General features: G+C 42.0%; 1 protein-coding gene and 1 long non-coding RNA gene across 2 annotated transcripts; one reads left to right on the top strand and one right to left on the bottom strand.

Annotated features, from left to right (window-relative positions):
- Nucleotides 1-3,407: 3,407 nt before the first annotated feature.
- Nucleotides 3,408-4,809, bottom strand: LOC131458934 (PWWP domain-containing DNA repair factor 3A-like). The gene is made up of 4 exons (XM_058628305.1): nucleotides 4,701-4,809; nucleotides 4,434-4,619; nucleotides 4,221-4,309; nucleotides 3,408-4,108 (listed from the first exon to the last, which is right to left on the bottom strand). Exons 1-4 carry the CDS (start codon nucleotides 4,716-4,718, stop codon nucleotides 3,982-3,984), a joined length of 420 nt encoding a protein of 139 aa, XP_058484288.1. The 5' UTR covers nucleotides 4,719-4,809; the 3' UTR covers nucleotides 3,408-3,981.
- Nucleotides 4,810-6,570: 1,761 nt separating this feature from the next.
- Nucleotides 6,571-9,886, top strand: LOC131458935 (uncharacterized). The gene is made up of 9 exons (XR_009240170.1): nucleotides 6,571-6,750; nucleotides 7,644-7,746; nucleotides 7,824-8,052; nucleotides 8,139-8,409; nucleotides 8,501-8,679; nucleotides 8,796-8,872; nucleotides 8,962-9,057; nucleotides 9,140-9,288; nucleotides 9,476-9,886. It is a non-coding gene; the product is annotated as an uncharacterized LOC131458935 (long non-coding RNA).
- Nucleotides 9,887-11,717: the final 1,831 nt, after the last annotated feature.

Raw genomic sequence — 11,717 nt, forward strand, 5'->3', positions numbered from 1 at the left:
GCGCACACTCCATATCCACACTCCGGCTCAACGCGCACCGCAGCCACTGAACCACCAGGCTCCTCAGTCACAGCGCACATGTTTTCAATAATAAGCCCCGCCCCAAACATTTCAAGCTTTCACACCTGATTGGCTGACCATTGTGCCAATATTTAAACTCCTGTGTTGACAGCCGCACCAGAGGGACAGATCACAGATGTAAGTTTGACGTTACTTTGTTTCCTTGTTTATTCACTGACATCAGTCTTCTTCTCATCTCTTGTCTTTAATGAAACGATCACAGTCACCTGTTTGTGTCTCACTCTCTGTTTGCAGCATCAACGCAAACCTGCTACAAAACCCGGACTGGTATTCATGGACGGACTGAACTGGATTCTGTTTGATGGTGTGAGTACAACAGAAACTCATCACAACCAAACAGAAACAAACACACTTAACACTTAATTGTAAGTGTACACTCAAACTTTAACACTTTTTTTTATCATATGACATTTAAACTAATATTCAAATAAACATTTAGTTTGGAATGAGTATCAAGTAAAACCTGAAGTGGAGCTCCACTGAATATTATTATTATTATTATTATTATTATTATTATTATTATTGTTACTAAGTGATGACGAAAAAAACCCAGGTCAGTATTTTGTAACCTAAGAAAACCAATGTGATGTAAGTAATTATTGAAAAGGCTATTTATTAATTTAAATAATTAATGACACTTAAGTCGTTATTTAATGGTGTATTTATTAATATAAATCATCTAAAAAGGCTTGGGTTTCTAGTAACTAACTGGTGCTAACTAACTCAGCAGCCAGGAGTCACACTGTGAGTGGCTAATTGGAAGAATCAGTAGAGGAGAGGAAAGTAGAGGAAACCAGGTGCATGTACAGTGAATTTGGTCAATATTGCTTCTTGCAATAAAGAGTTACAGGGTGCTGTCACATTTCGGCAGGGCCTGCCGAGAAGTGACTGCACCCTGTAACTCTGGATTGTTAGGGCTTACATTCTCTATCTTTTCAGCATTAGCAGTCGAGGAAAACAGGTGCATGTACAATGAATTTGGTCAGTATCGCTCCTTCAAACAACGACTTATAGGGTGTACCCTGTATACAGTATTATATCTACCAGTAGACCTACGCTCACTACCTCTTAACCGATGCGCGTTCCCGTCGGAGGCAGTCATTTTTCGGCAAGGTTTAATGTGTTGTGCCTTCAGATGGTGTTCTGCACACTTTGGTTGCGCTGATTTGAGTTCCTTTTGCTTTCTTAGCATGGCCTTTCTGCTGATCTTTGACCTCAACATGGCATCACTGGATATTTTCTGTTTGTCACACCGTGGTTGTGCAAGCAGTTTGTAAAAATACTACCAGTAACCATGCCACATTAAAAGCTCCTTGAATCACCTTTCTTCCTAATGCTGATAGTCTGTTTGAACTTGATTTGGGCGTCCTGATCATGTCTACCTGCCTAAATGCAATGACTTACTGCCATGTGATTGGCTCCTTCAATCAGTGTGTTCATAAACAGAAAATGTGTACCTAATAAATTGGCAGATGTGTGTTTAAATCCAACCAGGAAGGAATATAGAAAGCAGTTTATAGTAGACATGTAGTTTTTCCTCTGCAGTTATAGGTGGGTGGAGTTTGCACTGCAGCTTCTGTGGCGTTTGTTTTGTTCACCGTTGTTGGAGACCATTATGGCTACATTGTTGAAATTAAAGAAACACACTCAGTGCAAACATAGCCACAATCTGGAAATATAAAATGAGGTCACCCTGTGACGCTGCCGACACCGAGGCTCATTTCAGCACCGTGGACAGCGCTATGAAATCACGGCACACATTGACAAATAAACTCATGAGTACAGTCCTCACAGTTTAAGTGAGGACACGCACCGCGGCCGCGGAACCACCAGGCTCCCCAGTTACGACAGGTACCGCCGCCGCAGCGCACGGCACCGGAACCGCAGCCGCGGAGCGCACTGCAGCCGCGTAGCGCACAGCAGCCGCGGAGCCCGCGCAAACCGAGATACATTCAAGATACATTCTCAACATTAACTTAATAAAAAAAGTGCGGTGCGCCCGGCCCCGCCTCGGCCCGGCGCGTGTCGTTCTTCACTTAAGCTGCGCGGCGTGGCGCAGTGCACAGGCGCACCCTCCATATCCGCACAACGGCGCGACGCGCACCGCAGCCGCTGAACCACCAGGCTCCTCAGTTGCGACACGTACCGCAGCCACAGCACACGGCACCGAGATCCCACCTCGGCCCGGCGCGTGTCGGTCCTCACTTAAGCCGCGCGGCGGGGCACACAGTCAGCGCAAACACGACACGTACCGCCGCCGCAGCGCCAAACGCACAGCAGCCGCGGAACCAGCGTCTCAGCAGACGCCATCCCTGCCGTGAAAACGCGGAAACACACTAAACTACAAACAACGCCGCATTTCACAAATAATACATGCAACATGTTTACCTTTTTATTGACAGTGCTTCTATTTGACTATTGCATCGCAAGTAGTGATGATGACATCATGTTTTCTTTTTTAAGTTGAATGATTTGTCTGAAAGGCGACAAAGACCGGAAGCTCCAATTAACGCTGCGTTTGTGTGTGTATCTGCGTCATTACCTCGTTTATGAAACCCTGAAGTTTCAGAACAAACAGTTCAGCCACTGCTGAGAAAATAGTGTTGTATTGTTGTCCTGGGCTCTGCCAAGCGGATCTGCACTTCCCGACAAGTAGGTCCAGCTGCAGACCCGCAGACCACTCAACGAAACGCCCCTTTACTCAACGAAACGCCCCTTCACTCAACGAAACGCCCCTTTACTCAACGAAACGCCCCTTCACACTACACGACACTCTGATTGGCTCTCAAGAGACTGCGTCTGAAACGTGATGACGTTTACTAACGTGATAACGTCTTCTTTTATTGAAACTTTATTTACACACGCGTATCTCATAGACACTTGTTGACAGAGACTTTTATCCCGGTGTGCGACAGGAATAGAGAAGAATAAATACTCGTGTTGACTTTTGTGAACACAGAAATGTACTTTCTGTGAAATTTGTGAATAATTAATGTCACTTTGTAAAGTATGAAATGTTATAGCCAAACTGCTAAAATATATAAATGCCGATTGGAAAAGTTCTTTGAACATCACGTTTACACAATATAGTATCACGTTTTTGTGATATAATTATCACGTTTATACAATATAATATCACGTTTATGTGATATAATTATCACGTTTATACAATATAATTATCACGTTTATAGAATATAATATCACGTTTATACAATATAATTATCACGTTTATACAATATAATATCACGTTTATACAATATAATTATCACGTTTATACAATATAATATCACGTTTATACAATGTTTATACAATATAATATCACGTTTATACAATATAATATCACGTTTATACAATATAATATCACAAATTCCACTTTGAACACACACTTTGAATAATTTCATTTGTTTTTGCAAACTTCCAACATCATGGCAACCTGTATGTTACAAAAAGGTGTGTTTAATATAGGCCTACATTTATTGAATGTCTTATTAGTCTGTAGTTTGACATGTTGTTCAACTGGACAGAACAACGATTAGAACTAATAAAAGTCTACTTGATCAGGTTTTTAACCTGAAAGAAACCCTCCTTAAATTCTGTGCTGGTGTGGTCCAGGTGGTGGTAGACAGAAGTTAAGTAGACAAGATCTGCTGAGTATGTCATTAAGGAGATGTTACCTATTTCCAGGAAGATATGTGAAACATTGGTATCTGAATCAAACCCAGCCAGTTGGACATCAGTAGGTCTTTTGATGAAAGTAAAACAAATGCACTGAAACCCTTGATTCTGCACAGGAAGTTGTATAACTTTCAAATCCATGTAATGAATACAAGTGTTGAATGATATATTTTCTTTCTTTTATACACAACAGACTATCCAGCAGACACATTCACTACCCAGGGATTACAGGCGCCTGAGGAATTCCTTAGACTCCAAGGCTTTCTTGTAATTGCTCAGGAAGATATCCAGGTTCTGCCTCGCTTTTGAGGAAATGTGGCTCTGAAGCTGTTCCCCAAGCTGGGTTATCTCGCTGACAAGACAAAATGATATAGCAAAATAATTAAGTCGTTAAAGACACTCAAATACATAATAAGATATAAACTGAAAATTAGATTAACAGTTTCCTAAACTATCCGGCTTACCTTGAGTCAAACTCTGTGCCACGCATGTACATCTCCTTGGCTTTGTCCAGGGAGATGGAGTGAACAGCTCCGAGGGCGTATACTGTTGCCTGTGGCATGAAGATTAAGATTTAAGATGGTGTTAGACAGTGACCATGTGTTAAAAGGAGACAGACATATGCAGTCACATAAAACATGTAGTCTACAAATCAGTGTCAGTGTCTGAGATCTCACCTCTGGCAAAAGTACATCCATTACGAATGCCACTGGATCTGCAGACTTCTTGTCTGTCTCAGTACGTTCGAGTACTTCAGACAAGAAGTGCATGACTTTGTCCACTTGTTCATCATCTTCAAAAAGAAGGATGACCCTGTCCTGTTTCTTGGCCCAAGGAGACACCGTGTTGCCTGTGATGATGTTCTATAAAAATTGTATAGGATTTTAGTTTGGGTATTCATATACAAATACACAAACACCACACTAAATGCCATTGTCACTCACTTTAAGGTGTTGCAGCATGCCCTGATCCTCTGTGATTACACTGGTTAACAGACAACATGCCTCGCGTCACTTCTGTTGGGCTTGTTGGGCCCTTTCCTAAAATTAAATTACACATAATATGCAACACTGAATAGATGTGATTAAGAACTTTGAATAAGACATTTTCTTTCCCTGATTATTTGCACTTCCTCTGATATGAGGTGTCATCCTGGCTGGCAACTTGTTTGGCCACAGTAACATCACTGCCCTAAATGGATATACAGATAAGCCTGAGAGGCAAATTGTTACATTATTTCTGAGAACAATCATTATTATCAGGGGCATCTATAAAATGCAGGAATCTTGAAACTTTTTCTCAATATCTAAATTCTCAACAAGAGTGAAAATAAAATACACATTGACTTAAGATTCTACACACATGAAGTACAGTACACATAGATGAAATGGCTCCAGCATTAGTTTACTTTACTTTACTTATTTTGAGTTTCTGATACTCAAATGGATGAGTTGAATAGTTTGATGGTCACAGTTATCCATGGCCAGGACAAACAGAAATAACATCACATTTCATAATACATAAGGCTCATGGGGAAATTAAAGCCTTTCAGCGTTGAAATGAAAAAATATTTGATAATGTAGGACTTACCACCGTACTCCACCATTCACCTTTGGTGTCCCTGCAGATGGGACACAAGCTTTGCATAGCTCCCCTTTTTTGTGCAGATCGGACCCTGATAAGTGTCCGAGTCGGATCTCCTCAGCTCAGGGTCTGCTCCTTCACTGAACGTAGTGTTGCTCTATAAGAGAAAATGTAAATTAAAATTGTATTTTGTATTTTTTATCATGGAAACATTATTAATCCAGAATCAAGTAGTAATGAACTGGACTGCATTTGCCTTTAAGACTTTCCCTGTCCTAAAATATAAGCAGGCTAACTGAAATAAATCAAATCAAATGACACTGTTGACTGTGATTCAACAGAACTTCTAATTTCTAAACATGAAAAATATTATTCATCATCAAATCTTTTATCTTAACAATTGTAGAACTGAGGTCACACGTTTTCAAATGAGCAAAGCTGTCATTTAAAGATTAAAAAACAGATAAATACTAATATATAGAGGTCATATAGTTTATCTTATACGTTTCTTGGTTGAGATGATGAGACAATGTTATATTGTCAATGTTATAACCTGTACATATAAATGAAAGAAAAAAAGGAAAAAAAAGAAAAAAGGGAGAAAATCGCTGCGTCTTGCTTGCTGTTACAATCCCTATCGTTACAGCATGCAGACATAACTGGTTAATAAACCGCACTTAATTGATATAATGGATACAAATAATGACTATTCATCCAGTGTTCAATATCTAAATGTGTTTTTTATCCATTCTTACCTTTTCCTCCGTTATTTTCCCCATGTTTTAACCGTGTTACTTTTTCGGGTTCCCTCTTCATACTCGGTCAACGTAAACTTCATCACGTTTCAGACGCAGTCTCTTGAGAGCCAATCAGAGTGTCGGGTAGTGTGAGGGGGTGTTTCGTTGAGTGTGAGGGGGCGTTTCGTTGAGTAAAGGGGCGTTTCGTTGAGTGAAGGGGCGTTTCGTTGAGTAAAGGGGCGTTTCGTTGAGTGGTCTGCGGGTCTGCAGCTAGACCCTTCTCCTTCCCGAAGCTGATGATGTCATCAGAAATCCTCAACACTCCTCTCACCACCGTAGCTCCTCCTGGTGCGGGCACTACTCCGGGCACATCCGGTTGCGTAAATTCAACCGCAGAAGAAGAACTAGTCTCGTTGTAGCTGCTGAGCATATCGGTTGAGAACATGTCTTCGAAAAAAAGATCAGTTTGCTCTGTTCTGGGTTGTAGTAAACAAGGACAGACGCTCCACAAGCTCCCCACCCCACATTTCCCAAAATTCTCCATGTATGTGGCAACCACTTCACGGAGAATTGTTACACAAACTTCGCGCAATACAAAGCAGGGCACAGCACCACACTTCGCCTCAAAGAAGGAGCAGTACCTACAATACATGCTGGATTACCTGCAGCACAAGTAAGTATTTCAAACAGTAATACTGTCTTTGTGTGCTCGTTCTGCCGTTTAGCATTAGCGATAGCCGGCTACATGCTAAGCTACACGCGTTCGCTCGTGTTTCAATTGCGTGTATGGGTATGGTAAACACGGCTGTATTGTGGGTGACTAACCGGGGAGCACAGAGCTAAGCAGGCTTATCGATGTAGAAGTTTGGGACCGTGTTCGCTCGTTTCAATTGCGTGTATGCGTCTCTCCATGCCGGTAAACACGGCTGTATTGTGGGTGACTGACCGGGGAGCACAGAGCTAAGCAGGCTTATCGATGTAGAAGTTTGGGACCGTGTTCGCTCGTTTCAATTGCGTGTATGCGTCTCTCCATGCCGGTAAACACGGCTGTATTGTGGGTGACTGACCGGGGAGCACAGAGCTAAGCAGGCTTATCGATGTAGAAGTTTGGGACCGTGTTCGCTCGTTTCAATTGCGTGTATGCGTCTCTCCATGCCGGTAAACACGGCTGTATTGTGGGTGACTAACCGGGGAGCACAGAGCTAAGCAGGCTAATCGCTGTAGAAGTTTGGGACCGTGTTCGCTCGTTTCAGTTGCGTGTATGCGTCTCTCCATGCCGATAAACACGGCTGTATTTTGGGTGACTATCCGGGGAGCACAGAGCTAAGCAGGTGAATCGCTGTAGAAGTTTGGGACCGTGTTCGCTCGTTTCAATTGCGTGCATGTGTCTCTCTCACTTGTAAACACAACGTTATTCAGGCGGTGTTGGAAACGTGTGTTTATGTTAAAGTAGGGAACAAGTTATAGTCGAATTGGGGCAGATTCAGGAAAGTTAATGAAGTAGAAAGCCAGTCTTTTGAGCATGATCTGTATTATTGTTTTAACCTTTACTATTTTCCATACCAGGATCGTTTTATCCACACGGGCACACAAACAGAAGCTCCAAGTGTGAGAACATGTGCCACTCAACTGTCAATTGGGACCTTGAAAGCACACGTGCACAGCCAAAGTAAGTAGAATTGAAATTTCATAAGAACCAAATTATTGAAGAGCATGAAATGTTCACACATTGTATCTACTCCATAGGGACCCAGACACCAGTGTTGTCACATGAGACTGCTGGCACACAAACCACACTACCGGAGTACATGTTTTCATCCACACCTATAAAGGTGCCAGGGTTTGGACCACAAAAAAGAGCACGTGTTGAGTCAGAGGAGGAAGAGGGATTCACCTCACCAGAGTCACAAGTCGACCCAAATGACCCAACCTTTACTCCTGGCGGATCCCTAACAACACATGATTCAACAATGTTGTAAGTACTGACTTCAAGTTCACTAGGCATGTCACTTCAGATCAAAGAAGTGAGGCTAAATGCTTTTTGTCTTGTTACATTTGTAGGACGGAAAGTGCTGTATACATGGATAAAAAATGCATTGTATTTGAGTCCTGCCTGAGGGAGCTTTTTGACACATGTCCAGTGTGCAAGAGAAATTGCGAAGTGCAGCAGCAACAGAAGGGCACGTATGTTGCATTTCATCAAACGTGTCCAAAATGCAACTACTCCAGGAAGTGGCAAAGTCAGCCCATGATTAAGAACACCCCAGTTGGCAATGTACAGTTATCTGCTGCTACATATTTCACTGGTGCATCCTTCATCCAGCTGGAAAAGGTATTACTATTAATGTTTTGTCGTCCAAATCATATGACACTTTCGACCAATAAACAATTACTAAACACTGTTTGTATTATTGTTATGTTAGCTATGCCGCGCCTTGCAGCTCCAGATTTCTCATTATGACACCTTCCGGAAACATGCAAGGAAATACCTGGAACCTGCAATCGTCCACAAGTGGAAGAGTGACCAGCAGGTCCTTTTCTCCACATTGAAACCGGGGGGGGAAAGTTCAAGTTGCAGGAGACATGCGTGCAGATTCTCCAGGTAATGAAAAAAATCAGACCATCATCAAAATCATAAATACCACTTGTAAACATAAAAAAAATATCAATCACTAGTTTTTTTCAAGAAATGAATTCATATTGTTCTGTTTACTTCAGGGCACTCTGCAAAATTTGGGAGCTATTCCTTGATGCACATGGACAGCAACAAAATTTTGGACCTCCAGCTAGTTCAGGTGTGTAGGATTCTCGTGACATTTTACTTTGAAGAAAGATATGTTTTTAATTTGTTGCTTCTACTTTGTGTTTGCAATTCTCTCAACAGAGCAATGAAGTGGGTGGTAGCTACCACATGGAAAAGGAGGGACTACGACGAAGTCTGTACTACAGTGCAACGTCCTCAACATCGGGCCCAGAGAAGGTGGCAAAGTGGACATCATAACCGTTGGAACTAAAAATCAAAACAAGACTGTCTCATTGATTGGAATCTTTATATTACATAGGTTGTACCTTGCATCCATGCATCACAACGAAAATTCCAGCCGTGAGCAGGCAACAACAGCTTTAGGCCAAGCTGTCTACAGAGTGTCGTATTCGAAGGCCAAGAAGGGAGAACCCACCGCAAAGCCGGTCAAAACAGACCCCACGTACAGTAAGTCACTAAAATGTTTTACAAATACTGACAAACTTTTTTTGGCTTTTTTTTCTTTCTTATTAACTTAAATTAACACCTAACACAACAAATAACACATTTAAATTTAAATAGCTGAAAATGTAATGACACAGTAAAGAAATTACTGTCTGAATGTAATGTCATGGTTCTCTGTTACATTTTAAAGACTATGTGGCTGAATTGATGAGGCTGGTGTTCGAGGAGGTGATGGAGGACCCAGAGTCTTTCGCTGAGGACATGAGGAAGATCGCCATCCCAGAGACCCTGTCAGCCCAGTATGACAGACCCTCAAAGGAGGAAGTCATTGCCTCACACGTGACCCGCTTCAGTCAAGGGGTGGGCGGAAGCCAACATATTGTCCAGCCAGATCAGGAAACTCCTGGCGTATCCGACACACGACGGGATGACAACTCGTACACGTCGTCCCAAATATCCCCAGCACCAGCTGACAAAGCTGCGGTATGCTAAATGCCGGTAGCGACTGGAAAGTGGATAGAAATGTAAAAAAATTAAATGCTGCTCTTGCACTGTGCACATTTTGTGTAAAAAGTTTTTATTAAACATTTCTAAGACACAATTCTTTTATCACTTATGTGTGTTATGATTTAAATATGCCTCTTAATTGTATGTTACATACATACTCGTGTATTGTTCTTCCCCGCAAAGGCCCATAGTCTGCCCGGTAGATGTTGTTCATGTTCTGCAGTGTGTATGGGTTCAAACAGTTAGGCTCCAGGCCTGGATGGTAGATCATGCATGTTGGTGTGTCCGGAAGTTCATTCATTCTTCGGATAACCTAAAAAGGGGCAGAGCAATACTGTTACAGTAATGGCATAGAGTCATTAGGTGAAAATAGCTGGATCACTCAAAAAAGTGATGGATTATTACTGTAAAAAGGTTGGTACAATCATAGTTACAGACAGGATTAAAGAAAATGGAGCTACATTATAGGGCACTGGCCTAATTACAGGATTGAAAATAGTTAAATTTGTACTACATTGCACGGCTGCTGTGCGTTGATGGTCCCTAAATGAGACCACGGTTGTTGAGAGCGATGGGTCGGACTTTGTACAAGCCGTGATCGTGCACCTATCTCGGGGTGGAGAAGGAGGAGGGTGCCGTTGGATCTGGAGCGAATGTCTGTTGAATATCCAACCTGGAACTGATTTCAGCGCGGTACGTTGTCGGAGGTGATCAGCTCCGCCTCTGCGGACGCTCGGTGCTCACAGTGCCCAGGGCAGAGCAGCGTTACCTCGGCCTGTCCTGATGAAATGATCCGCTGGCTCAGACGTCTCACAGATGCTTGGTGTGATCCATAGATTTGTGGTTGACGTGTTACTTTGTATATTATTACTAATAATTGATTTTACCTTCGAATTTTAGGTTTATATTAAAGTGGCACGGCCATTGTATATATGTATTTGTTAAAATCCCAAGTCTCCTCCTCACCTGCCTCATCACTGGCACACCTACCTGGACCACACCCCTAATCCTATATAACCCGCCCCTTCCGCCCTTTGACCCCCCTATTTTCCCTCCAAACAATCCACGAGAACAAAGGGACACTGGCTGTGAGTTTTATGGACGTTCACTCATTTAATGATTCATTTGGTTGATACTACATCTTGTATGAAGACTTACTTATTGCTTGTGTGTCATTATACTAGATTCCTGAGTTTAATCCTTTGCTAAAGAGAGGAAAGTAAGAGTGGATGTATTATTGATGTTAGTCTAAGACAACCTCATTTCTTATTGTATATTTGATACTTTCTAGATTGTAATATTTCCTTTATCATTTTCATATAGACAGAATCATCCACCATTACCCCTCATCACCGACTACCGTTTACTTGGAAATAAAATATTGCAACTTGGAAAGCTGCCTGGATCCTGTGTTTAAATGTGCACCCAACATATGATGTTCAGTCAATCACCGCCACTATAGTGTACAGTTCTTTCATATTTGTGTATGTATTTGAATATAAATGTACAATTGTAAGTTCAAATAAATAATACATTAACTGTCAGTTGATGTACTGGTATCTATGAGTAGTCTAGTGAAAAACAGACGTAGCACCATCAGTAGCTCTTTGTGTTTTATGTCACAGGTCTCCATCAACATATGCAGCACTCGGGCATGAAGAAACTGTGAATTCAGCTCCTCCTTGCCGAACTAAAAGAGAGACGACCTGCACTCTTTAGTGAAGCTCAAGTGAGTGAAAGAGGGTGGTGACACCCACACACTGTCAAAGTCATCGTTGTAGCAATGCCTCATCTGGAAAAGAGTTTTAATATGACAGCGAGGCTCATTTCAGCACCGTGGACAGCGCTATGAAATCACGGCACACATTGACAAATAAAATCATGCGCATGCTCAAGCTACAATACAATTTCAAATGAATTCTTTT

The sequence above is a fragment of the Solea solea genome, chromosome 4 (assembly GCF_958295425.1).
Source record: "Solea solea chromosome 4, fSolSol10.1, whole genome shotgun sequence".
Taxonomy (NCBI): Eukaryota; Metazoa; Chordata; class Actinopteri; order Pleuronectiformes; family Soleidae; genus Solea; species Solea solea.